The sequence below is a fragment of the Drosophila bipectinata genome, chromosome 3R, assembly GCF_030179905.1.
Source record: "Drosophila bipectinata strain 14024-0381.07 chromosome 3R, DbipHiC1v2, whole genome shotgun sequence".
NCBI lineage: Eukaryota > Metazoa > Arthropoda > Insecta > Diptera > Drosophilidae > Drosophila > Drosophila bipectinata.
Window position 1 is genome coordinate 28,584,212 of NC_091739.1, and position 27,058 is coordinate 28,611,269.

Below are 27,058 nucleotides of genomic sequence, written 5' to 3' on the forward strand. Positions count from 1 at the left end.
CCACCAGTCAGTGCTTAATCACGCATATCACCCAACTTTCCGAGCTCTGAGCCAACTTGTTTGTTTTTCGACTTCATTTTTTTCGCATTTTTCCAACCTTTTCGGTTTTTGGGCGTGTTTTGTTTCGGCTCATTGAAGGCGGCGCACGGAAGTTGGCACCGCAGCGGAAATTGAGCCATCAAAAGTAATGTATAACCAAATATACATGATAAATACATATTGTATGAATGCGCGGGGCATACCAATTCAGGTGCTCGACTTTCGCTTTTCTCTTAGCCTCCAAGACCGGCCGGCCTCTTAGCCGCGGAGTGTTGTAAACGGAGAGTTGTAAAAATGCTTTACAACTCATTAAAAATTATTATTGTCTCGGCATAAAGATAATGGCCACGGGCAGGGCGGATAAGCTTGGTCCCTTTTCGGGACTCGTGCGTAGGTGTCAATGGTGATCCTTTTTCCGTCCCGCCCCATGGACTGCTCTTAAAGTTATTACAGAAAAGAAATTTGCGTGAAATTGTTGCGGGAACATTTCGATGAAATTTGATGCTAATGTCTGAAGGAGGGTTAACCTAGATGGCAAAGGTTAAAACTCGTTTTATTCTTATTACAGTTGAAAAGTTTCGCCGGGGGCTGCGTGTTTCCCACGAATTTCCCGGGGAAAAGGTTACGCAAAGTTTCCGTTCAAAAGGCGTAAAGGGTTCTCCGGTGGGGAGCTCGAGTGCTTCCCAGAATGCTAAATTCAATTTGTTCGACTAATATTTTGCTAAGGTGCGAGTGAAAGTTGATTACAAGCATCTGGTTGCCGAGCGATTCGAAGGGGGGAAAGTAATGTGATAACGATAAGAGGTAACAGGTAACATCAGTGAGTTAATTTCATTCGGGAAGTGGGTTAACTCCAACGATAACAGCTTAAAGCTGTAAGTCATGTTTTATTCTGTTTAGCTTATCGAAAAAATGTTTAATCTTTCTACCTTTAGTAATCAATAAAATATACTTGCCTCGCGTTCACCTCAGAAGTAAAATTTCTCTGATATCTTGTATCTTAGTATTTAAAACAGAACACTTCCTTGAAAACTTTCCCTTGTTAAAATATTGTTCGATTTAGATTGTAGAGGGGTACTATCCATAGTGATAATATATCAAGTCAATGCGGAAGTTTCGTGACAACTTTCTCATCTGACTTTATAATTAATGGCTTATGCATACAACTCCCTGAGCCATTATTCCATGTTTGTCCAACAATTTCGTTAAACGGTTTACCCAAAAGGCCGAAAAGGGGGGACAGCACAGCCAAGATTTAACACCATTTTGTGCTGAGTGCAGAGCAGCCAATTCAATGCACTTTATTAATGGCATCCATGACTTTGCCGGGCTTTCCTCTTACCTCTTGACTGGAGATTCCCCAGCCAGAGTCCTTTTGGCTTTATCGACACAATGCCAACCCATATCCTACTGCGAGCACCCCTCCTGCTGCCCTCCTGTGTCTGCTGCAGTTGCACTTAATTTTATCTATTATCCTCCTTTTTTGTCATTGTCTAAGGAAAATGAAGATTCAAAGCCATAAATGGCCAGACATGTGTGTGTGTCGGTGAGTATCTAGCCATCAATGGCACGAGGCAAAAGTTGCCTGCATGCTTTGCCATTGCTTTTGGCTTTGAGCCATTGTTGTTGGAGGAAGGATACGATCTATCCTGGCAGCAGGTGTGCCATGAAAACCCATGCCATGAAAACCCTGCTCCAGCTCCGGCTCCTGCTGTTGGCAGCTGTGTGCTCTGCAGTTGCTCGGAAAATGTGATAAAATGATTATAAAATAATTTTCACAAACAATGGCCAGCACATGCAAGTCTGTCCCTGTTCCGTTCACGTTTCCCCATTCCGACGTGCTACGTGCAGGACTCTTCTCACTTTTTCCAGACCATCCGGTGGTCAGGTCCTCTAATTGAATAGATTACGGGGTCAACACCTTAGTGGTCGGCAACCTCAAAGTTTCAACTAATTTTATTCCGCTCCGAGTCCGAGTCGGAGTCGGGCAGCCGGGCACTGTGCTCCTGCAGCTGTCATAAGGCAGGGAATCTCGCATAACATTTTACTAGAGCCATAAATATTCGCATATTATGCGCTCCACCCACTCAAAAGAGCCCAAGAAGCGGGTGGGGCTGCATTTATTATTAATCCAAATGCGTGGCCATAAAATGCTGTGAAAATTACTTTTGCTGCCGGCAGGAAAGAGGAGACCTGGCTCTGATTATATCTACATCCTAAAGCTGGTTTGTAGAGGAACACACTAATTGTCATTCAAACTGAAGCCACACACACTCACTTCCCGAAAAATAAAACGGAAAACTCCTCCCACTCGAAAAGCGAAAATGAAGCATTTGTATCTGGAACAGGCATTGGCCAATAAACATGTCTCGAAGCTCTCCTGACGGGCACCATTTGAACCAGTTTAGCCAGCCAGGCACAGATGCAGATACCCAGATACTCGGATACGCAGATACAGATGCAGACCTTCAATTGCTTGAATGCGAATGCGTAGAGCAGGCCATTAAAGTCAAATTGCCACAACCGCCTTTATCGAGGATTAGAATGGTGGGGAGTCGAGTTTCCATTCTACAAGGAGGTGAGGCAGTAAATGCAGTTCACATTTGCAACTTTATTTATCGCAACGAAAACATCTTGTAAATTTTCCACGATATTTTCGCCTGCGGCCACGTTCTGGGCGGAAAATTCAACAATTGAATCCGAAGCGTTTCTCCTCCTCCACTCCCACTTGGCCAAGTCCTCGACCCAAAACGAAATTGATATGAAAATTCGTTTTAAGTCAAAGCCAAAGTCGAAGCCTTGCCGGCCCCGCCTATCCTGCCAGCCCACCGCCCCGGGCAGGACTCTCTCCCCATCCTGCCCCTTTTTTTCTGCCCTGGCTGGCTTGTTTTGATCATTTGCTCGTGATAAATTGTTCCATGTCGCTTGGCACTCTTGACTTTTATTGCTGGCCATGGGCAAGTCCACAGTCTGGCCATCAAAAAGTCTTTGGCCCTGTTTTATTTTTCTGTTTGCCCCCCGAAGCTGCCGCTGCCGCTTCAACTGAAACTGGGTAACTTGGCCCAAATGCAATGCCAATGCACTGCCATTCTGGCATTGCCAGTCGGTCGCAGTTTATTTGCTCCGCGACAACTTTGTCCGCCCGGTCCCGCAAATACAAATTTGATATCATTTTTCAACGCCAATTTCAGGAAGCTGCGGGGTGCCAGCGGGGGAGGCCTTCCCTCCATATAGAATAGAAATATTCGCATATGTTTGGGGCTTGCAACTCACTGACATTCGGGGGCGTGGCCTAGAGTGACTTTTGTGGTTTCAATTTTGCCGCATGACGCATGAAATTTCCGCTCCTTTTTACGCGTTTTCCCCACTTTAGCCCCCAGAGCATGGGGTCGAAAAAAAAAAGGAAAAAAATATTATAAAAGTCCATGTTTTTTTATTGATTTGATTGGAGTTACACAAGTGAAGGGAATTTGATTTATGTGGAAACCTGGCAAACTTGTAGGCTAGTTCAATCTGAGGTTAGAGAGCGAGTTTCCTAATTAAAAACTCTCTCAAAAAAGAGACAATGGCATGTCATATAAATTCCGACCCCAACCAGATTCTAATCTAGACATTGCCCCATCGGTTGAACAACTTTAGCCGCCTTATCTCCTCCAAAAATCAGCGGTATCAGTGTTAGCCCTATTAAAGACATTAACAAACCGTCCGCCCACACATTCTTCTCTTTTGTTTATCATTTGTATGGATTTGACAATCGAAAGACAAAAGTCACAACTGGAAAATTATTCATGGTCGGCCACTCAGAACTCGGAAGGCAGGGAAAATCACTGGGGGGAGTTCTACTGCTCTGTGAAAATGCATAAACCAAACAGAGCGAGACCGACTAAACAAAAGCCCACAACCGAGGGTCGCATAATGCACTTTTGCTTTTATTTTTTATTTTTTTGGTTACTTTTTTTTTTTTGTGTGTCTCGTTTTTGCTTCTTTTTCCTGCTCTTTTTCCAGCTGAAATTTCCGGTTGGGCTTTTGTGTAATCCGCCAGAGACGCGGCTTTGCATGATTCGGATTCTTATTTGTTGTTTTCAAAGTTGAATGACTCTCTCCCGGTACCCTGTTCAAAAATTCCGGGCACACCGAGCTTGTGTTCAAGCCCAACTTCAGTTCACTTCGATTCAATCAAATTGCAATTATCGTAAGCACGTGGTTGGGTACTCGAACCCGAATCTACGATTCGTGACGCTTTTGATTTATGTTGGGCCATTTTCACAACGATATTCCACTGCGATCCATGACTCAGCACTCCCGTTCTATAGATCTGGTTGGGTTTCTGGACCCTTTCAGATCACAAAGTGTGACCGCAGGGCTTTCTATTTCCTTTAAAACTCTCGGTCTCTAGTGCTGGCCAACTTAATTAGTTTGGTTGTTGATAAACAAAAGCCGAGCATCGAAGCCAGGTAAACGGATTTAAGACTCCCCGCCGTTTCTCACTTTGGTGATTTATTGTAGTTTCTGGGCTTTGAAGTCCGTAAAAAGTTTGGCTCCCTCGCATGTGCCGCGCATGGGGATTAGTTTCGCCAAAAACCCCAAAAACTAACCGAAAGTGAAAACAGACTTTTGATCGGCTCCACTGATAACATTCAAATAGATTCCGTGTGTGCGACGAATGATTCAAAATCGGTAGAAATCATTGTCAATCCCTGTAAATTATTTTACCGAAATTGCTCAGAGAAGTGTCATCCATGCAGTTGTTGCATTTCAATTATTGGCAAAAATGTATCTAGCGGGTGGATGGGCGAGGAGGGCTAGCCAGTGCATCCTTTTTGCAGTCGAACAGAAAATATTTGCATTTCCAAAGCAATAACAAATACATTCCGCACACATCATCCGGCCATTCTATCAATATCAATTCATATTCCACCATGGATATGCGGGGGTTCTGGGATTTGGTATGCAAGTCAGCGGAGAGTGCCGCCTCGGCAGGGAAAAAGTGAAAATTATAATGATATTCATTGGGATTTCCCTCACGTAGCCACAAAGTACATCAATCAAATTGAAATGCAACCATCATATCGTTCTTTTTTTCCTGATTTCGTAATTCAAACATGTTAATAGTAAAGTGGAAAAAATGCATCCGATATTTAATGTATAATTCCAGACCCAAACATATTTTTCGCTCGTGCCATAAACATTTTGCGCCAATTGGCATGCAACAATAATTTTCAATTAGACTGTCAGTTGTCAAGGGAGTAGAGGGTTGCTGGGTGGTGGGTGGTAGGGGGTATTTATGTTGCAAGTTGCAACAGAATTTCCAGAAACACGAAATTTATGCAGAACCAAAAAGAGACAGGAAGGGGAGTGAGAGCGAGTGGAATGTTGCTTTAACTAATTAGACACTTGTCATTCGTCGTAATGTTGTAATAAATACCGTTACAATGTCATTACCGGCATTACTCGTTGGCATTTCTCCTCTACCTCTCTCTTTCTTTCTTTTTTATAGCCATCTCTTTTGGTTGGTAACCTTATCTTCGTCACTCTTTGGGACGCACTCACTCATCACGGCAGTGACTCGAGTCTTTGTCAATGGCTTGTTAGTTTACTTGTCTCTTCCCGGCTTTTCTCCTTCCACCGCCACCTGCCCCACCCCCTTGGACTTTATTTAAAACTTTGTTTTGCTTTACAGCTTAGAATTTTTAATGAGCTTTCGTCTACCTCATGCTCCTTGTACCCCCATTTTGCTTAGTTTTCGTGGTTATTTTTCCAGTCAGTTCTTCTTTCTGAAATGTCATCTATTTTTTAGGCCTTTTCTTTTCGCACTTTTTACAGTTTCATTCTTTTTATATCCATTCCACGGGGTCATTGCTTAGTTATATTCACTTGAGACGGACTTGGCCGGGTTAAATTTCCCATTGAAACCAAAACAACTTCATTTAAGTTCTCTGTAGTCTGCAGTCTCGAGTGGGAAAGCCAATAAAGTTGGTAATTATTTTACGGTTTATTTGTAGAGTCGGTTAATCAAATTTAGATTAATCTCCAGTAGGAAATGAGAAAATAATTTCAAGTTAATTAAAAAACTAAACCCCTTTAACCGAAAACTAGGTATACAAAGTTACTTTTTCTCTGGGAATTCCCAGGAATTTGTCGCCTTCTCTTAACAAGTTCTGTCCTTTGTTGGCTCTTAACTATATGATCGTTCCACTAACCTATCCCACTTTTTTATTGGCTTTTCCCAAACACCCTCTTGCCCACTTTTCCCCCTGGCTTGTCCCCCTCCACTTATCGCACCTTGGCCATGAACAAAACGGAAAACAGAACGCCAAGACAGGGACAATAAATATCTTAACTGAAACATTGGAGTTGGCTTATCGGCGGGCAAATATTGCCCAACATAATTTACGCGAGTGAGACGGCCAGATACAATTGTGCAAACAGAATGCAGTCAACCTCTTTGCTTGACAAACAACTCCACGATGTCTGGCTAATTAACGCTAGTCAGAGTTTTTGGCGGGGGTGAGAGGGTTCTTAATGGGTGGGGGGCCGCCCGAAAGGGCGTGAGCTGGGAATTTCGGCGTAATTTAGTGGCTTATTGACTCTCCAAACACACACAATCGCATTTTGTCATATTTGCCCAGCGCGAAGAGAGAAAACGGAATAATAAACACAGAATCCTGTCGAACCGGTTTATATAAATAGATAAGCGCATAAAAACAACGTTCATTACGCAAGAATGTGCCCTAAAACGATGCAACCAAGTGCCTAAGTTAGTGGTTACTTCACTCTTTTTTTTGTGTCGGCGAAAAACCAGAAATCTGCATAGAACAAGATTAATTAACTTGGCAGAAAGGAGAAGCTGCAAGACAGCCCAGGCAGCAGAATAATAAAAAAACGAAGCAACATTAACGATTACTTGAAGGCTGGAAAATAGTCTTCCAGGATGAGACTGTTTTCCAACAGCGGCCCAGCGGCTGCGATTGCCAACAGTTCCAGCGACGAAGCCGGCGAGGTTATTGAAAATTCCCACACCAGACGGTCCGGGAACGGAGCCAAGTCAAGGTCCCTGGAACGATATGCAGGGGCCCCCTCCACCAAGATCCATCAACAGAGCATCGAGCTGCTCCCGCCCTATGCCACGCCCACCAGCAGCACACGTCGTCGCTTCCTCTCCCCCTTTCGCTCGATGAAGCGTCGCAGTCGCAGCAGCAGCAGCAGCAATGAGTCCCACCAGTTTGGCAGCCACGTGAATCAGCTGAACCACCTGAACCAAATGGTGGTGGTGAACGTGGGGGCGGGCTCTGAAGGCGGGGTGGGTGTGAGTGTGGCCAAGGCCAAGGCCAGCTCGCAGAGCGGAGACAGTGGCACCGGAGGCACCGAACTGGAGCACGAAATGGAGCAGGACGACGAGGAGGATGAGGACGAGGAGGAGGAGGGCGAGGAGCTGGACGAGCTGAGTCTCAGCTACTCCCAACTGAGCAGCAGCGGGTGTGACGAGGCAGAGTCCCGGGCAGCGGAGGATCAGTCCACCACAGAAGTAACTACGGCAGCGCCTGTCAATGTTGCAGCATCGGTGCAGCTCGTGGCCGATGAGCGGCGCCGCAACATGTTGTCCCTGTACTCATCCTCGTCCGAGGAGCAGCTCTGGCGTATAGGCGACATCACCCTCGTGGACGACACCTACTCCAACTACGATCCCAACAACGAGGCCGAGCGCATGTACCGCCAGGTCGTTGGAATATTGCGCGATGAAAACGAGGTTTGTGTATTGGCTAACAGTGGTGGCCAGAATATTGAGAGCGCAGTATAAATACAAATCAGTAATGTTTTTTCAAGAATAGTTTATACTTTACTTTACTTTACTTTACTTTAATTACATAAATCTCTTGAAAATTAAATCCAATTACCATTTTAATGTAAAATTTTTCATCAAAATTATTCCTTGCTGCTGTTGCATCTCAGTTTTTAATCAATTCCTTTGAAGTCCTGATTAATTTCCACCCACTGCCATTCACTCTGATTTATTTACGCAGACATGTCCTTGTTAAAAATGACAAACTGCTAACCGAGTTTTTCCTTTTCGTCCTCATTCGTTCTCCTTTTTTGACCAATCCCCTGACCCCCTTTGAGCGAAAAACTTTTACAGTCTCACTTGCAATTTCAATTAATTAATGCAAGCGAGGATTTCCGTTTACGGCTTCACTGGGCAAGAAGTAAAATAGAGGGGATAAAATAGGGAGTCGGGGCTTTCACATAATATTATGATTGATTTAAATCTCTTAAAATGGCATTTAAAGTGCTGCTGGTATTGCACTCCCAGCTCCGTAAAATGTCAATTACAGATAGAAATGTTCATTGTTTTTTGTGAGGGAGGGGAAAATAAGATAAAAGTTACTAGGACTAAGTCTCAAGGAGCCTCCCACTTGAGACTCCCTTTGAAAATAAAACTTAAAGTTTACTTATGTATACTGGTATTAATTTTTCCCCGTGCACATCCCTTTCCCAGGCAGAGTACAAAGCATTTTAAATAAGCTCAGGGGGCGTGTGATGCCATAGAAAATATGGCGACAGCTTTGGCTTTATTTATTTAACCAAGTTCCCTGCTCGACAGCCGCAGGTGGAAGCCGGTCCAAGGAATTGTTATGAAGTCAAACGGAGGGTATTAAATTACACAGAGTTGCACTTTTTAAGTAGACGCCATGGGCAAACGCCCACGAATGCGGCACCTCCGTGTGGCCTCCTCCTTGTTGACTCTTGCAAGGATTCCTTTGGAGTCGCCGAGTTGCCATGGACAATGCACAATATGGTCCGTGATTAAACTTCCAAGGCGGTGGCTTTAAAAGTGCATTGCCCTCTTATCAGCCAGCCAGCCCCTCTTCCTTTTCTATGCCTTTGTTGGCCTGTTGCCACTAATTAATGGGGGCTGCCAATAGTGGGGGCGGTGGCAGTGGTGGTGGAGATTGCGTATTTATTGTAAACATCAAAATATTGATTGGCGACGACGAGCTGGCCGCAGCCTTTCGGGGCGGCTTTGTTGCCTGCACTTGCCGCGTCGCTAATTAAAAAAGAAACGGGATGCCGTTCTCAAAGCAGCCGCACACAAAGGCTTTTCTTTTCACGGGAGTTGCAGAAAATAATTTGTATGCGTAATTAGCAGCAAGGAGAAGTGCGAGGAGGACTAGGACGAACTAGGGTGGGGTGTAATGCAACTCAGGTACGCCACAACAAAAAGGAATCCTTGATGTAGGCTGCAAAAATTTAATTAATAAAGTAAAGCTTACACTTTGAACAATAGTTACCTTACTTCCACATAAACACAATTATGGCAATAACTATATTGAAGCACCTCTGTGGAAGTTTTCTGTTGAAAACATCAAAATATCATTAGTATTTCCCTCGTAGTAAAACTCTGTAAATATTTATGGACATTTGAACTTTTAGCCTGGCCTAAAACAAAAAGGCCCTAAAAGGAGCCACAATGCAACAATCACTGGACGTCACTCGGGAAATGCCGCAAACAAAAGTTGCAGCAACAAAATACATGGCTGCAAACACACGGACAAGTGCATTATGGGGCATAAAACTTGCCCCGGGTACCAAAAAGAGTTAAAGGCTGGAAAAGCTAAGGCAAAAGTTCCAAATCAAAAACACAAACTCGAAGAAAACTAAATTAAAAAACTACACAGAAGCCAGCAGGAGCAGGAGAAAGGAGGATGTCGGGAAAGAGAAAACTAAATGAAATAATAAAGTAAACGAAGAAGGCAAAGTGGGTGGATCGGGTGGACTGGGTGGATTGGGGGGTCAAAGATCTGGAGGCAGGACTCCGCCCTGCAGTCCTTGCGGGTGGCAGAAACTTGTGCTTTGCCAAGGTAAATGCATTTTGCTTGTTGCATGCAAAGCGCCAAGGCAATGAAAGTTTTTGTTGCACGGTTATGGAAATGGAAAAGCTGGGCGGGAAATGTGGTGCCAAGGTGGAAATTGAAAAGCGAAAATTTTCCCATGGGTTCAGGGCGAAATGGGCCAAATGAAACGTGTGCGGCATCTGCTGCTCCTTTTCGTCCTGTTGCTACTGTTTCTGTTGCACCTCCTGCCGCTGCCGCAGCCAATGCCTTTTGCAGTTTAGAGTTACAAAGCACCAAATTGGCGCAGCGGAAAGCGCTGAAAGTGAGAAAAGCTAAAGGAGCTGAGGAGTACCGAGTGCCGAAGGGAAATTCGGGTTTCCCTCTGCAGTACATACCAAAAACATAAACGTTAAAGCATAAGCTGACTTTTTGTTAACTGCTAATGAAGAACCAACTGAACACACACTCTTTAAAACTATCTCCATCTTTAAAGGGGAGAAGACAAGAAGCTACTATAGGGTTACACCTTATTTTAATAAAATTGATAAGATTAGATTAAAATTAAACCCTTTCTCCTCCATTTCCCGCCATTACTACGTTCTTTGTTAGGCAAACTTGGGCCAACATTTTAATCCTTTCATTCGAGCACAAAGCCCCCATAAAGCTCATAATAATAATTAAAGTTCCAGGCAGCACAATAGATGCAGGTTGTCTGCGCATCCGGTACCACGTAGGTATGCAGATTAAATGCATTTTCTCAGTGGTAATTGTCTAGCAGCAAATTGAAATTTTTGCATATGGGAAGCCGCACTAAGGATGCGGGAGTACCTAAACCAGTGGCCGTTTACTCACATAATCAAATTACATCGTCTAATCCCCTCATCTGAAAATGCGAGTAGCTTTTGTAACTCATTTTCCTTTGTATTTCTTATGTTCTTTCAGAAAATGCGTCAATTCCAGAAGATTCTGGAGGACTTGAGCTCCCGCGTTGCTTTGGCCGAGCAGACAAAAACATCCTGGCTGCCGCCCGCTTCGGTGGGCGAGGCCAACGAACAGATGCAGCAACTGCAGCGTCTCAGGGACAAGATGACCACGGCCAGCGCCCTCCTGGACGACTGCAACGAGCAGCAGTCCTTCTTCACCGCCAACCAGGTCCTGGTGCCCACGCCCTGCCTCTCCAAGCTGGAGGACCTGAACACCCGGTGAGTACTTACCTAATCCTTTGGACTTAAATCGTTATTTTAATGGATTGTCGTTTGAAGGATGAAACTCCTGCAAATCGCCATGGACGAGCGCCAGAAGGTCCTTTGCCAGAACGGAGCCCAGCACTCCCACGAGAACGGCGACGACGGACGGACTACGTCCAACAGCGGCACTATTGGACCGCTGCCCAATCTCGGCCAGAGCGTGAAGCCGCCATGGGAGCGGGCCACCACCTCCGCCAACGTGCCTTACTACATCGAGTGAGTTAACAAATGATGAAAATTTTGGATGAACAAATAATATAAGAAAATATGTTTCATTAAAGCCACGAACGCGAGACAACGCACTGGGACCATCCAGAAATGATTGAACTGATGAAGGGCCTGGCGGACCTCAACGAGATTCGGTTTTCGGCCTACAGAACCGCAATGAAACTGCGTTCCGTTCAAAAGCGATTGGGTAAGGGATAAAACTTCCATCTCATATAGAATCTAAACTAACTATCCTGCCATATTAGCCCTCGACAGGATCAGCATGGCCACCGCTTGCGAGTCCTTCGACCGACATGGCCTGCGTGCCCAGAACGACAAACTGATCGACATCCCCGACATGACCACGGTGCTGCATTCGCTCTACGTGACAATCGATAAAATTGATTTGACGCTGATGCTGGACCTGGCCATCAACTGGATCCTGAACGTCTACGATTCGCAGCGAACCGGCCAAATCCGTGTGCTCAGCTTCAAGGTCGGGCTGGTTCTCCTCTGCAAGGGTCACCTCGAGGAGAAGTATCGCTATCTCTTCCGCCTGGTGGCAGACACCGAGCGTAGGGCGGACCAGAGGCGTTTGGGACTTCTCCTGCACGATTGTATACAGGTATGGCACACATTCAATTAACTACAATCAATGAGACTGAGATCAATATCGTTACAATAGGTTCCCCGACAACTCGGCGAGGTGGCCGCCTTTGGTGGCTCCAACATCGAGCCTTCGGTGAGGTCCTGTCTGGAGCAGGCAGGCATATCCCAGGAGGCCATTGACGGCAACCAGGAGATCTCCATCGAGCTGCAACATTTCCTCGGCTGGCTGCAACACGAGCCGCAGAGTCTCGTGTGGTTGCCGGTGCTGCATCGGCTGGCGGCAGCGGAGGCAGCCAAGCACCAGGCCAAGTGCAACATCTGCAAGGAGTACCCCATCGTGGGATTCAGGTACCGATGCCTCAAATGCTTCAACTTCGACATGTGCCAAAAGTGTTTCTTCTTCGGTCGAAATGCCAAAAACCACAAGCTTACACATCCCATGCACGAGTACTGCACCACGGTGAGTGATTAGATTCTAGCATAAATATCCAAAAAAATTAAAATAATTAATGTTTCTATAGACCACATCCACCGAGGACGTGCGTGACTTTGGACGTGCGCTGAAGAACAAATTCAAGAGTCGCAAATACTTTAAGAAACATCCTCGCGTTGGCTATCTGCCTGTACAGAGTGTCCTGGAGGGTACGTTATGAAACCAACTTATAGATCCTTGAACTATCTTCTAATCTGTATTTATTTCCTAAACCAGGTGACGCTCTGGAAAGTCCTGCGCCCAGCCCGCAGCACACGACGCACCAGCTTCAAAACGACATGCATTCCCGGCTGGAGATGTACGCCTCGCGGCTGGCCCAAGTGGAGTACGGCGGAACTGGATCCAACTCTACGCCGGACAGCGACGACGAGCACCAGCTGATAGCCCAGTACTGTCAGGCCCTGCCAGGAACCAGCAACGGCAGCGCTCCCAAGTCACCGGTTCAGGTGATGGCCGCCATGGATGCCGAGCAGCGCGAAGAACTGGAGGCGATTATTCGCGATCTGGAGGAGGAGAATGCCAACCTGCAGGCGGAGTACCAGCAGCTGTGCACCAAACAGCAGAGCGGTACGCCGGAAGACTCCAATGGCATGCAGCACTCCAGTTCCAGCATGACAGGACTTTCTGGCCAAGGCGAGCAAGGACAGGTGGGTTTCATATTCAACTGTTCAATTTTGTTCAAGTAATTAATATACGGCCTTCGATTCTAGGACATGATGGCAGAGGCCAAGCTCCTGCGCCAGCACAAGGGACGCCTGGAGGCGCGCATGCAAATCCTGGAGGACCACAACCGACAGTTGGAGGCGCAGCTGCAACGACTGCGCCAGCTGCTTGACGAGCCCAACGGGGGAGGCAGCAGTGCTACCAGCAGCGGTCTGCCCAGCGCCCCCGGCTCCGCCCTCAACTCTAAGCCAAACACCCTGCAGACCCGCTCGGTGACCGCCTCGCAACTGAACACGGACTCCCCGGCCAAGATGAACCAGCAAAATGGACACTACGAGCACAATTCAAGTGAGTAGATGGGAAATGGGAAATTTTTGCATTTTTAGGTTGGCAGTTGGGATTGATAGAAAAGGATTTTAAAAATTTTATTGGTAGAGAGTCTCTACTAGAGACTTCAAAAGATGTACTACATAGGCATTTATTTTATATACTTATAATTGGGGTACATATGTCTGTAAAATGTGACTGTTAAAAGAACTAATTTGGAATATAAATCAAAAATGGTTTTATCAAAATTAATCAGGAGGACAATTGATAGTTTAATTAGAGATCTCTGAATCTAGTCTTAAGTTACTTAAGTTTATAGAGGTCTTGAAAGGCTTGCGAGTTAAAGCAATTGTCTACAGTTGACAGTATACTGTCTACAGTATACTCGCCCAGAGCAAAATAGAACGATAATAGATTTTGATTGTTCGGGAATACCTATCATACACCAATGTTTAGCATGCCAACTAACAAAGAGTGACAGGCATATCCCCACAGGCATTAGCAAAGAGGCTCTCTAGCAAACTAACCTCTAATTGTGTGCTGTTCTTGTCTGTTTCTGTTCCGCTCCACCTGCTCTATCCCTGCCCCATCCCTTGACCATACCCACTTTAATATCCACCCCATCGATATCCCCCACTTCCAAACTGTGGCAACTGAAACCGCAAACACAAACGCAATTGGAAACGCACAGAGGGAATTATGTTGCCGGGGATGAACAATGAGCTGCAGCAGCAACATGCTCAGCTGGCCAGTCTGGCGGCCAAGCATCATCAGCACCAGCTCAGCGGTGCCCTCAACGCCCTGCATCAACAGCAACAGCAGCAACTGCAACAGCAGCAGCATCAGCAGCATCCGCAGCAGGGAAGGGGCATGATGACAGGCAACGGAGGCATCGATATGTCCGGCGGCATGCAGACGTCGGCCGGATATTTGGGGGACGACGGCCACGGACGCCCCCCACCGCCGCCGCATTCCAGTCTCTTGCAGCATCAACAGCAGCAGCATTTGAACGGTGCGGAAATTGCTGGCAGTCATTGTCACCTTTTGAAGGCTGCCCGTTTTTCGGGCAGCGACTGTTGGACTAGCTTTTCATTTTGTGTTGCATACTTTTGAGCGTTCGATTTTTATTTTCACTTCCTTAGCTTTTCAGTTGATGTTTCTTTTCAATTATGTTTCTTGTGGACAAAATATAATATTTTCTAGGTTGTATATAATTGTTGAAAAATATTGAGATTATGTTTCTTAAGTTAAAAGTATCATATTATGTTTTTCTTTTATGTTTTGAATTTGGATTGTAAACTTACATATTTTGAGTGTTGAGTGTCGTTTGTTTGGTGTTATATTCTTTCAATACTAATCTGGAATATTTCTCTTCCTCTGCTCTCATTCCAATATCCCTCACCCAACAGATCTTGCCTAGAAAGTTTTGGATTAAATCGGTAATGCAACAATTTGTGTTGTCACTACATATTTTCAGATGCGATATTGTTAAAAAGAAATTATTTCTAATTATTTTTTTATTCTACCTCCAAACAGAGAACGCTAGTGGCCTGGTGACTGTCATAACCGAGCAGGAAATGGAGAGCATCAACGATGATCTGGACGAGACGTCGAGCACCACCACCACGAATACAACAACGACGACGACGACCACTGCAACCACGGAGAAAACTTGCGTGGAAATGCAAAAATAACACCTTCGATACTTAAATTTCTAAAAACGAATAGAGGAAAAACTGAAAATCAACCAATAGATTTGCTGGCCTGCAACAATTCTAAATACACATACCTACTACTAACCTAATGATAAATCCATATAACTATTGTGGTACATTATTTATACCTATGCTAGCGAGAAAGTGTCAGATGCATAAGAGTTTCGAGCATACCTTTTAGTAGTTATGAAAAGATACAAATCTATATATATTATATACATATATCGATGCATAAGTTAGAGAAACATATTGAATGCTGGAAAGAATGCAGAAAAGATTTAAAGATTAGTTAAGCGATAACTTCCACACATACATACATACCTACGATATAATATTGAAAACACCTATATCATAAAAGCAACATAATCATAATTGCTAGTACATGCAAAATTGTTATAGCTCGTACTATTTTCAAAAACGAAAAACTGATAAAAATCAACTAAAATATTAAAAAGCAAAAAGCTAAGGCAAAACATTTTTTCGTTTGGCCTCCATATCATTTTAAAGCTTATACAATAAGCGTGAAAATGTACATTTCTAAGCGAAATCAGTTTTTATTTGCATCCTTATTTATTCCGAGTTCTTGTGTATTATTTCTTAATATTATTTAATATTAATATCTGTGCTAACTGAAAGTGTGCTGCAATGTTTTTAATTAAAGAACTATTATTGAAAATAAAAACTTATCATTTATTTGGTTTATATTTTCGGTTTTATTCCTCATCTCTATCAACATAATCATATGCTGACGAAAACGATCACTAAATGGACCACCTTTTCTATCTACATATTCAAATTGAATCTATTAAATTACCAGAACCATAACATAATTAGATAATCCACTCCATTCCAATTGAAACTAGTCAAATTACACAAGGATTAACCAGATAAACAGACGAATCAAATGATATTGAAACTGCTTTAAAATACCTAAATACCACAAAGTACTAATCGAATCGATCAATTTAGATGTCTAACTTGATACCCAATATCGTACAATACTCACATGAATATACGCAAAGGATGTAACTGAAAGGGAGACAAGTTTTAACCTAGATACTCACACAGATATTTCTAGATATTGATATAAGATCTACTTAGTTGAACCCTCTTGAAATTTCCAATCTTAGTTAACGAAATTTTGGAAAAATTTAGTACGAAAGAAGGACAATATGGAACAAGATTTAGGAACTGTTATTATTTATACTCTATCGACTATCGTTTTGGTTAAATCTGATTAGGTTCTCTGGTCACTAGAATTTCCAAGCACTTAGCAAAAAAACTGACTACAAATATAGATTTAATTATAAATGGAGATATACAAGAATATACTTAGATATAGCTATCATCAAATGCAGTTAGCTAAATTTTCAATCACTTCTGTGTAGTGAAATGTCCCACATCTATGAGTATTTTTTAGCCATTACCATTAACCATACCATGTCCAAACTGAAAAAAAATGTGAACTGGAAGTCCTACCAATAACCAATCAAGTTTAATAAAAAGAAAACCCTCCGTTTCAAGTTATAAACAAATGAACCAAAACCGAAACAAAATGCTTAAATCAACTATCTAATCATTAGAGAAACATATCCCATTCAAATACTTATACATACATCAAATATATCTATATAGATCAAGTACATTTTCTAGGAGTATGTAGTCGAGGACGAATTTAACAGCATCCAGTAACTTGTAACTGAGATCTGAGTTGAGAATAGCCAAAGCTGCCATTTGTTTGCCCCCATTTTTATACTGATAGACGATATCAAGCAAAGCAATTCAAGCATATCCCGAAATAGTCTTCATCATACAGTGGTTGTCTATGATAGATTTATTATGATACCTTATGCATAATGCCGATGGAGAGATCGGAAATCTTAAAAACTTAAATCTTAAATCAGAGGGCGGAGGAAGAGTTCCGAGTCAAAGCCAAACAATCAACGAAGAAATTATGAATTATAAATATTATACACTTGTCAAGGAATATTTGTGAGCTATATTAGCCGCTTAATTATCGTATATTAGTATCTTATTCTAAGCAGATCAACTTAGCAAAATTGTGTCCAACTGTAAAGCACTGCATTTTGTATGTCTCACCAGCCTAGCCTAGCCCAGCCCAGACCTTAGTTTTAATAACCAATCACACCAAAACAATCGGAGATAGACAAAGAAACAGATACAGATTCAGATATGCCCCGAGCTTGGCAGTTAACCGTTTGTGTTGGAATAGATGCTTCGAATTAATTTAGTGGTAGCAGGCATTACTCAATTGTACCTATCTTTTGATACCGTTTATTACAAAACTAAGGACTATAATCGTATTTAAATTTTATATCTAAAGAGTGCAGCGAGACCAACATGCACTCGCAACAGGGGAATGAAAGTGGAGTCGCAGTCTTGACGATATCGTTCACATTTCAATCTGTTCGTACATAGAACGTATTATAAATGAAACATTATATACATTATACATATGGAAATATGCATTGAACTAAACTTATACATATATATATAAATATATATATGAAACTTATGGTGACATACTCGAATCGTTTATATACAACACACGCATATATTTATACATAATCAGAATAATTATACATATGAGATATGCCACATACGATATCATATAACGTATACATATATGAAAACATTGCGAAAGTTGATACAATAAATAAAACACACATCAATTGCGTTAAACTTGGGAGTGTTTGGAATAAAAGCAGCTTGGAATAATACTATAATAGAATGTAAGTAAAACAAACTTATATTTCTGTTTCCATTATCGTTTTATTTTTACTAGATTCTAGACTAACCATTCAACAACATATGCTAAAGATATGTACATAGGCTAGGTGTATCTTAACCAATCTATATACTGGATCGGTATCAAATCCCTCGAAGAACACAGCAAAGGAGGTTGAGTAGAGTGGAGCGTTGTTTGGCACAGAAAGAGCCGGAGATTTAGTTTTGGGTCAGTAGTGTAAGCTGCGTGCAATAGTCACAAGACAAATAACTCAAATCAAATCAAATCAGATCGGATCGGATCGGTGGGTGCCCTGTGGGGCAGTCAGTGGTGGTAGTATGCGTGGGGGTCAACGGGAGCGGGTGCTGGAACCGGAGACGGGTAGTGGGCATACGCACTGTGGGCCAGTGCCGGGTAGGCCGCATGGAAGTGAGCGGAGGGCAGGATTGGCGCAGCGACTGGTACTGGAATGGGAGCAGGAGCAGGGACCGGGGCCGGAGCAGGTACTGGAGCAGGAGCGGCCCGGTGGAGAGTACTCAAAGCCAAGGGATACGACAGCAGGGGGGCCTTGGGAACGGGCGGCAGAGGTGGAGCTGGGGCAGGACCAGCCAAGTGGAGCGGAGCGGGTGCAGGAGCTGGTGCAATAACGGGAGCCAGGTGGGCAGGGGCCTTGTAGGCCAGAGGCTCCTTGCGCACCACCGCGTTAAAACCATGGTGCGGATCCGCCGTGTAGTCGACTGTCCGCTTGGTGCCATCAGGATCCACAACCGAGTAGCTGCCCTTCACCACATCGCCATGACGCGTCTCGTGCTGAGACTTCAGATCGCCGGTGTATCCATCCTGGATGTCGTAACCAAACGAGTATTTCGGGTCAGGGTCGTAGGGCTCTGGAGCGGCTGGCTTGGGTACAGCGTAGTGGGCAGGCAAGGGTCCATGGGGTGGGGCATAGGGCGCATAACCGTGTAGAGGCCCGGGGCCAGCTGGTTCACCATAGTAAGGTCCGGGGCCAATCACACCAGCATAGGCGATGCCGAGCACGGCGCTCAGCAGGGAAATCTGGAAATATTTGGGTGGTCAATGTAGAATTACTACAACATTAATTTATTTTTCACATTATTTATAATTATAATTTAAATTAATTGTTTTTAGTTCTGATTCTGGTTGTATAATTATCACATTTAATTCAAACACGTGGCCACACCTTCAGCATAACGTAGTCCTTGGACGGGTATCCTTTCAGCTCGCTCACAGTTCACAGACACACCACCTCAGGTTAATCAGAGAGTGGTCCAAGGAGCGTTTAATTCGACGACGATCGCGCAAGAAGAAGCCAAAAACAAAACTGCAAGCCATGGCTCGGAGTTCTGGCCATTTATACTGCCAACTGGCGGCAAATGTCGCCTGCTTCACATGGTGCAGCCAAAGCAATAAACTAATTTCCGATCCAGAGTCTTAGTCGGGGGCCAACGATCAAGCATATGGCTCAGAGACCCCGGCAAAAAGTCGAAGTTCCACTAACACTTGAAGTTACAAGCTTAAGCACCCTTGTATTATTTTATTTGGCCATATTAAAATTAGTCATAAAACCTTAAATAAATTTTTTAAATAATACAGCTAAATGAAAACAAAACTTAATTCCTTGATAAACTCCTATTAAATTAAAAAAATCACTTTTAAATACTTCCATTGCCTATTTGACGCACCGCCACTGTAAGTGTGGAGCAGGAGGGGGAGGATGGGGTGGCCGGTTGCCCACCTGGCGGCAAATCGTGTGCCCGACTTCAACTTTGGCGCAGTTATCGTGTCGACTTAGAAAGGTTATTCTTCCGCTAAACCATTTAAAGGGACCCCAAGAGCCAGCCAGAGCTGTGCCGGTGCCCTTTCACTTTTTCGATTCGCGCTTCGATTCCCAGTTGGTCACCGGCTTTTGGCCAATTATGTGAAAATTTATTTGGCTTCAGACAATTGAAATGTTAAATTTGCATCGCCTGGCTTAGAGGACCTGCAGCATGCTCCGTTCTCCGCGTAATTAGCAATATTTACCAGTATTAACTTCTTGGGTAAGAACATGCTGAACACCGATCGCAGCCGTAGGAATTGGAAATGGCAGTTGCAGTTTCAGTTGCCGCGCATGTGCAAAAGGTCATTCGGTCCACAATTGAATTAAGAGTGCCTGGAGCGGACCGGAGCCAAAGCCACCTAATAAAGCGAAAGGTCAACGTGCCGAAAAACACTCTCGGTCTGAGCAAATAATGTCATTAATAATCCCCTTCCCAGATGGGGTATACTCACTTGCACTTTAAAAATTGTAAAGTATAATAGTGGTTAGGCATTAAGTAACTGAAGTAGTAAACTTTTAAGGGGTTTTTTGTTTTATTATATCAGTTGGTTCGATTTTGTCACTTGTTTTCCAACAGAAAAATATGTCAACATTTTAATTAAATTAATTGTAGAACCATCAGATGGTTTTCAAATCTAATGTGGCTTCCAATTAAATTGTACTTCAAATTAATTAAAAGGTTTTTTTTTTTTTTAAATATGTTTGAATAAATCATTAGGGTGAGATCACCAATATGGATTAAAAAATCTTAATTGATTGTGATCAAGTATTAAAAGCGGACCACTAAGCAAAGGTTAGGACTCCGTACTTTCTGCTTTACAATTTCCCGTGTATCCGACGAATACCCTTACCAGCTTCTCACAACCAACTCTTTGCGACAATTCTTGTGTTTACCGTTTTGTGAGCTTAATTTATGGCCACAAATTTGTATCTGCAATCTGGAAAAGCACTGACAGCTGCATGCATTGTTTCAACTACTCCGCGGTTGCCATCGAGGCTGAGTATGCGACAAGCCACTGCAACAAAGAATCAAAGTCGTGCCATCGTCGCATTGTCCGTCGATGTCCCACTACTTAGTGGACATGGACTATTTTTAGCCTGAAGATCAAAGCAATTGATCAACCGGAATGTCACGATAGTGCAACATTTGGTTGCGGAAAACCATTAACGATCAGAGCCCTAAAACATTCATATAATTAAAGAAAAACAGGCACAAACTGATATAAGACATAAACCTTTGCGATAGATGTGCCATCTCTGATGGTCTATATCTGCCCTGGTACGGCAGTCGGAAGTATATCTTCGTTTCCGAAATGCCCGCCCAGCTGTTTTGACCGCAAAAAACATGTTGTTTGTCATAGCCAAAGGGAAATTAATTACTATTTCTACGGCAGTTTCGCCGTAGCTGCGGGACAGTTTGAGCTTGCCAGTCGGTAACTTCGGTTCTAAGCCAAGCAACGTTGCCCCATGGATTTTAGTCAGGTGCTGGACAAGTGCGGGGACTACGGGAGATTCCAGGTGGTGCTCCTGTTGCTCTACGGCTACACAAATATACTCGGATCGTTACATTATTTTTCGCAAACACTGATCACCTTCACGCCGGAGCATTGGTGAGTCATCAATGTGGGAAAAGAGTGATTAAAAAAGGCTCTCCTGATGAAATCTTTCCACTAAAGGTGTTCCCACGACGATCTCTATGGTCTCGAAGTGGAAGAACTTCGGTCTGTGTACTCCAATGTCTCCGCCCCCGCCTGCACGCTCCTGCTGGGCATAGTCAATGGCACAGGAGTAGCAGCCGATGATGCAAAGTGCAGGAACTGGATCTTCAATCGGGAAAGTGGCTATGAGAGCATCACCACCGAGGTAACTTTTCTGGCGTCTTCGTTAGACGACACAGAATAAACAAAAGTGTTCCATAGTTAAAGTGGGTTTGTGACAAAGCCCACCATCCAGCTGTGGGTCAGTCCTTCTTCTTCATTGGATCTGTCGTGGGCACAATCACTTTTGGCTATCTATCGGATCGGATCGGCCGACTGCCATCCCTTCTGATGGCCACCATTTGCGGCGCCGCGGGCGACTTTGCGACATCATTTGTTAACACGTTGCCCTGGTTTGCCGCCTCAAGATTTGTCTCTGGATTGTCCACGGATACAATGTACTATCTGATGTATATATTGGGTAAGCGTCTGTGTTTTGTTTTAAAAATAGAAACAATATTATGAAAGTGTTCCGCTTCTGGCCATTTCATTTGCAATTAAATTACTCACCAGTTACTTTTAAATCCGCTTACACTTGTAATATGAATACTCATCGATAGCGATTTACAACCGATTTCCGGTAGCTGGAGGTAGTGATTAAGCATATGTAATGCAGAAACATTTATGAATGATTATGGATAATACATACTTGTAACTTAATCCATAAATGTAGCTTTAATCCTCGTACCGTTCTTTAGTCTTTGAGTACCTGAGCCCCAAGAGTCGAACATTTGGCCTAAACATCATCCTGGCCATCTTCTACTGCTTCGGGCTGATGACTTCTCCTTGGGCAGCCATCTGGATTGGCAACTGGAGGCACTACCTCTGGCTGGCCTCCCTCCCGGCTTTGGGGGTATTGATCTATCCCCTTCTGATTTGCGAGAGTGCTCAGTGGTTGTTGACCAAGAAGAAGTACGAAGAGGCGGTGGCCAGCTTGAAAAGAGTGGCCAAATTCAATGGATGCCAGGTGGAGGAATCTGTATTTGATGAGTTTGTCAAGCACTATCGGGAAAAGGAGCTGGAGGTTAGCAAGCTGGGCGATCAGGAGGACACGTTTCTGGGGATGTTTCTAACACCACGTTTGCGGAGATTCACATTGACCTTATTAGTAAAATCGTGAGTTACCAACCTCTCTAAATATACATCGAGTTGAAATATATTAATTTCTCCAAATCAAGCGTCATCATAACCCTCTCCTGCGATGTCATCAATCGGAACATGGAGGGCCTGGGAACCTCGCCTTTCAAGCTCTTCTCCTTCACCTCAGTGGTCTACCTACCCGCCGGAGTAGCCATCCTGCTGCTCCAAAATAAAATTGGCCGCAAGGGAATGGCCTGTGCCGCGCTGTTCGTGGGCGGACTTATCACCACGGCTACTGGACTTCTGATAGCGCATCTGGATCCAACAGAGAATGCCCTGCTGCTGGCCGTAATGGTGGCTCTGGGTCGGTTTGGAGCCACCATTTCCTACGATGCTGAGATCCAGTATGCGGCGGAGATAATTCCTACCAGTGTACGGGGGCAGGCGGTGTCCAATATCCACGTGGTGGGATTGGCCTCTAGTTCGCTCGCCTTTTATGTGATCTACCTGGCCCAGTACTACAAGCCCCTCCCCTCAATCTTCATCAGTATCTTAATGTTCTTCGGCGCCGGTCTGTGTCTCACATTGCCGGAAACCTTGGACAAGTAAGTTTTGCACTCAATTGTGATTCAAAGTACATATATGGTTGTTTATAAATCGAATTACTTTCAGAAAACTACCTGAAAACTTGGCGGACGGGGAGAATTTTGCCTTGAACGAGAGCTTTTTTTACTTTCCCTGCCTTCAGAAGAAGCGAACAAATGTGAAAACTGGCTCCGCCTGAGACGAGGATATGGAGTGATTGACAGGATAGAAAATAACTAGGCAAGGACGTGATTTTAAACGATCATTGTAAATGGCACATTGTCATCTTGTTAAATTATTTGATCGAAGACTGATTAATAGTTAGAAATTTCGAAAGTAAAGGTTTGTGATTCAAAAAATTACCCAACAACGCTTGTTTGTTTTTAAACAGAAAATGGGTTGGTGATTTAAATAATATTTAATAAAGGTAACCAATGGAAAACAAATAATGCCCTGTATTATTTATAAATTATCCACTAAGAGATTACATCATAAGCTGTTGTCTAAGCTGAGTCTTTTGTTTGGAAGTCTTTTCAGGACTATTTTTCATTCAAAATCAAATAATGACCTTCTGACGTGCAATCTCCACCGAATTTTGACGTCACACCAGAAGTTGTCGCCATAATCACTGAAAATAAGCGGCATCGCATGTTTGCAATCAGTAACCTCAAAAATCCATATTTATCTCCTCATCCCCAGTAATTGGGAAAATCAAAGGCCTAATTTTTTGAATGCGCCACTGCCTTGATTAATATTTAGAATTTGGATTAAGTACTAACTATTAAAATATGTTATACATAAAAGGAACAGGCTTGTATTATAAATTACGAACATGTGTGGTCAATTATTATTGCATTTTAATTTATTTCAATCCATGAATGAGATTTAATAAGTATCTTCTGGTTGATACGTTCTCCTCCTCTCATTCTACATGGCTTGTGCAATTTTATTTTCGCGAAAATACAATTGCAGGCAAGTCGAGAGCCTCATATCAAACTTTACTTTCGTTTCGTGCGGTTGACAATTTCGTAAATAGCTTGAGGCGTGCGATTTTCGGTCAGTGACTATACGGAGTTCTAATCCAGTGCTTTTACTCGGATGTTTCTTATCGCAAATATTCAAAAGAAAGCAAAATCAGAGCACATATGTACATGTGTATATGCATAAAGGTATTTAGATGAATCTGTAATCCATTTAAAATTTTTACCTTGACAAACCTATGTGTTCGTATCGACCAAACACAAAAGTCACCTGGCTTATTTAATTTGCCCATTTATTTACTTGATTTTATTTTCCCAGTTACAAAATACTTGCGTCCAAAATACTAGCCGCTTTTTAACGACACACAGAAAGTTTTAATGCCCGTCTGCTTCTGGCGCTATAACTAAAACGTAAACAAATCCGCAGTAGCACACAGTACACAAAATTTGACGAAAGGCTACAAGCTGTCAAACATCATCAGTACGATTCATTCCAGAGCTCAGTCTGGCAATCTCGGAGCGTACTAATTGGCTTTGAAAATTAAGCAAAATTAAGAGCGTCGCAAATGCAACGGCGGCGAAGATGAGTCCGACATCCCTCCGGAGACGAAACCATCCCATTTCCCGGTGATCAGTGGAGAGCGGTGGATGCAAGTGTTGCGATTCCGAAAGAACACCATGCTGGAGGTGGACAAGATCCTAGAGAAGTGCGGTGACTGCAACAGGCTGCAGCTCCTCATGCTGCTCCTCTTCTGTCTGATCAACGTGCTCTCGGCCCTACACTACTATTCCCAGACGATCATAAGCTTCGTGCCCAAATACTGGTAGGTTTCGCTGGGAGTCGCAGCCCTGCGAATACTTAATGCGTTACTCATCCGCCTAGGTGTGCAGATGGTTTCCCCTCCAGTGAGACGCCGGCTGAGTCAAGCTGCTGGCCACTCAGCCAGAATGGCAGTACCCCTCATACTTGCCACTCTTACGACTACGAGCTCTACATGGGCTATCAGAGCTTCTCCAGCGAAATGAATTGGATCTGCGCCGATGCCTGGAAGCTCACCCTTGGCCAGTCCATGTTCTTCGTGGGGTCTGTGATCGGCACTCTGACCCTCGGCTGCCTGGCCGACATCGTGGGACGCCTGCCCATTTTGATCGTGGCAAACCTCATCGCCATGACGGGAAACCTACTGACTATTATGGGCACGGACCTCACTCTCTTCTGCATTTTTCGCCTGATCTCGGGCTTTGCCACGGACAGCAATTTCGTGATGATGTATATTTTGGGTGAGTTTGAATTAGAATTTTAATTAATTTTTAAAAGAAAATCTTCATAGTTATGGAATACATGCGTCCATCCTTGCGTACCCTCGGCCTGAGCATCTGCATCGGGATGTTCTACTGCCTGGGTTCGATGGCAGCGCCCTGGATTGCCGTACTCACGGGCAGCTGGCGGGGATTCCTGCTGGCCACCTCCCTGCCCTTGCTTCTGGTGCCCTTCTTCTACTTGGTCGTCCCGGAGAGCATTCAGTGGCTCATTGCCAAGCAGAAATACGACAAGGCGGTGAGGTGCCTGAAGCGGGTGGCCAGGATCAATGGCAAGGTGGTGGAGGAGAGCGCCTTCGAGGAGTTCATCGAGGAGTGCAAGTACAGCCAAAAGAATCAGCCTGCCTCGCCCCACCTGCTGCACCTCTTCCAAACACCCCGCCTACGCCGCCACACGCTCATACTCTTCTTCAAGTCGTGAGTAGCCTACCAGACAAGATCTTGCCTCCTCTGATTGAATTGCATTTATGTGATCTCTCCCACGCGCCACAGAATGGTCATCACCCTCTGCTACGACGCGGTGTCGCGGAATGTTCAGGGCCTTGGCATCTCGCCATTTGTGATGTTCTCTCTCAGCGCCACCGCCATTCTGCCCGCCTGTCTCCTGATCATCGCCCTCCAAGATCGCATCGGACGCAAGGCGATGGCTTCCGTCTCTCTGCTCCTCAGCGGCATCTTCATCTCCGGTACCGGCGGTCTTCTCTTTGCTGCGTCTACCTCGAGTAAGAGTAAGTTTACCATGATCTTTTACAATAACGTAGCAATGAAAAATATCCATGAATGAGTCTAGACTTCAGTAGTGATATCCACTTAATCAAAAGACTGGAACCGCCCATCTCATATAGTTCTATCTTCCCCTAGCCACACTTTTGGTATCCCTCTCGGTGATCGGACGCTTTGGAGTGACGGTGGCATACAACTCCGGCGCCCAGTATGCCACGGAATTGATTCCCACCTGCGTTCGGGGTCAGGGAGTGGCCGCAGTGCATGTGGCCGGGTATGCCTTCACCTTCTTCAGCGCATACATCCTATTCACCAGAAGCATTTTCTCGCCCCTTCCGGAGATCATCCTGGGAGTCCTGTCACTTTTGGGTGCTGGCCTGTGTCTTCTGCTGCCGGAAACGCTTAATCGGGCCCTTCCCACCTCACTGGATGACGGAGAAAACTTTGGCAAGAACGATCGCTGGTACACATTCAGTTTCTTGGAGAAGCGGACACAATCGGCCACCACCCTGGCCACCCAGAACGCAAAAATGCCCTCGGATTCGTCAGTTTATTTCTAATGGATGTTTTTGTTTAAGTCTATTTTGTTATCGGTCAAGGGTCGATATCGATAGATATATGGTATACATCTAAGTTACACCTATAAATGCTTATGAAAAAATAAAACGTTAGAGAGGTAAAATAACTTCGGACTAACCCGAACTTCGGTGAAAGCTTTGCTTACATTAAGTATTCTCACTAATGACGAAGTTATGAAAAGTTTCTTAAAATAAAACTTTAATTTTAGGTTAAGATCAATGGTGGCTAAAATGAGAGATTTTGAGACACCTTTTAGTCAATATTTCAGACAATTCGGATCGGATTTCGAAAAGGAATACCATTAACCAATCAGGG

General features: G+C 44.1%; 4 protein-coding genes across 22 annotated transcripts in view; 3 read left to right on the forward strand and 1 right to left on the reverse strand.

Annotated features, from left to right (window-relative positions):
* Dys (Dystrophin) overlaps positions 1–15,832 on the forward strand; it is a 131,225-nt gene extending 115,393 nt beyond the window's left edge. For 9 of the 18 annotated variants that reach the window (XM_070281393.1, XM_070281394.1, XM_070281395.1 and 6 more), the window contains 11 exons: positions 10,812–11,071; positions 11,132–11,332; positions 11,398–11,531; positions 11,590–11,948; positions 12,009–12,392; positions 12,454–12,574; positions 12,642–13,072; positions 13,136–13,436; positions 14,107–14,427; positions 14,825–14,854; positions 14,952–15,173. In XM_070281393.1, coding sequence (XP_070137494.1) covers positions 10,812–11,071; positions 11,132–11,332; positions 11,398–11,531; positions 11,590–11,948; positions 12,009–12,392; positions 12,454–12,574; positions 12,642–13,072; positions 13,136–13,436; positions 14,107–14,427; positions 14,825–14,835 — 2,523 coding nt within the window. In that variant the 3' untranslated portion in view covers positions 14,836–14,854; positions 14,952–15,173. Of the gene's footprint in view, positions 1–6,729; positions 7,787–10,811; positions 11,072–11,131; positions 11,333–11,397; positions 11,532–11,589; positions 11,949–12,008; positions 12,393–12,453; positions 12,575–12,641; positions 13,073–13,135; positions 13,437–14,106; positions 14,428–14,824; positions 14,855–14,951 lie in introns of those variants that run through there. The other 9 variants (XM_070281399.1, XM_043212507.2, XM_070281400.1 and 6 more) reach the window with 3 other exon arrangements.
* Positions 15,833–17,893: 2,061 nt separating this feature from the next.
* Positions 17,894–19,404, reverse strand: Cpr92A (Cuticular protein 92A). The gene is made up of 2 exons (XM_017233090.3): positions 19,081–19,404; positions 17,894–18,935 (listed from the first exon to the last, which is right to left on the reverse strand). Exons 1-2 carry the CDS (start codon positions 19,087–19,089, stop codon positions 18,204–18,206), a joined length of 741 nt encoding a protein of 246 aa, XP_017088579.2. The 5' UTR covers positions 19,090–19,404; the 3' UTR covers positions 17,894–18,203.
* Positions 19,405–21,120: 1,716 nt separating this feature from the next.
* On the forward strand, positions 21,121–23,503 carry LOC108119737 (organic cation transporter-like protein). The gene is made up of 6 exons (XM_017233043.3): positions 21,121–21,329; positions 21,396–21,582; positions 21,639–21,897; positions 22,175–22,592; positions 22,655–23,161; positions 23,229–23,503. The coding sequence occupies exons 1-6, from the start codon at positions 21,187–21,189 to the stop codon at positions 23,338–23,340; spliced, it is 1,626 nt and encodes a 541-aa protein (XP_017088532.2). The 5' UTR covers positions 21,121–21,186; the 3' UTR covers positions 23,341–23,503.
* Positions 23,504–24,170: 667 nt separating this feature from the next.
* LOC108119830 (organic cation transporter-like protein) lies at positions 24,171–26,849 on the forward strand. Of its 2 annotated transcripts, XM_070281566.1 has the most exons (6): positions 24,171–24,310; positions 24,441–24,945; positions 25,005–25,402; positions 25,453–25,858; positions 25,934–26,169; positions 26,303–26,849. In XM_070281566.1, exons 2-6 carry the CDS (start codon positions 24,770–24,772, stop codon positions 26,722–26,724), a joined length of 1,638 nt encoding a protein of 545 aa, XP_070137667.1. In that variant the 5' UTR covers positions 24,171–24,310; positions 24,441–24,769; the 3' UTR covers positions 26,725–26,849. The 2 variants fall into 2 exon arrangements, with proteins under 2 accessions (XP_070137667.1, XP_017088712.2); XM_017233223.3 differs by lacking the exon at positions 24,171–24,310 and having other exon boundaries at positions 24,410–24,945.
* The last annotated feature ends 209 nt before the right edge of the window (positions 26,850–27,058 follow it).

Coding starts and splice junctions, on each gene's coding strand:
- LOC108119737 (XM_017233043.3), top strand. CDS start 21,187: ATGGATTTTAGTCAGGTGCTGGACAAGTGCGGGGACTACGGGAGATTC. Junction 21,583..21,638: donor ATGAGAGCATCACCACCGAG/GTAACTTTTCTG, acceptor AGTGTTCCATAG/TTAAAGTGGGTTTGTGACAA. Junction 23,162..23,228: donor TTGCCGGAAACCTTGGACAA/GTAAGTTTTGCA, acceptor AATTACTTTCAG/AAAACTACCTGAAAACTTGG.
- LOC108119830 (XM_070281566.1), top strand. CDS start 24,770: ATGCAAGTGTTGCGATTCCGAAAGAACACCATGCTGGAGGTGGACAAG. Junction 24,946..25,004: donor AGCTTCGTGCCCAAATACTG/GTAGGTTTCGCT, acceptor TCATCCGCCTAG/GTGTGCAGATGGTTTCCCCT. Junction 26,170..26,302: donor TGCGTCTACCTCGAGTAAGA/GTAAGTTTACCA, acceptor ATCTTCCCCTAG/CCACACTTTTGGTATCCCTC.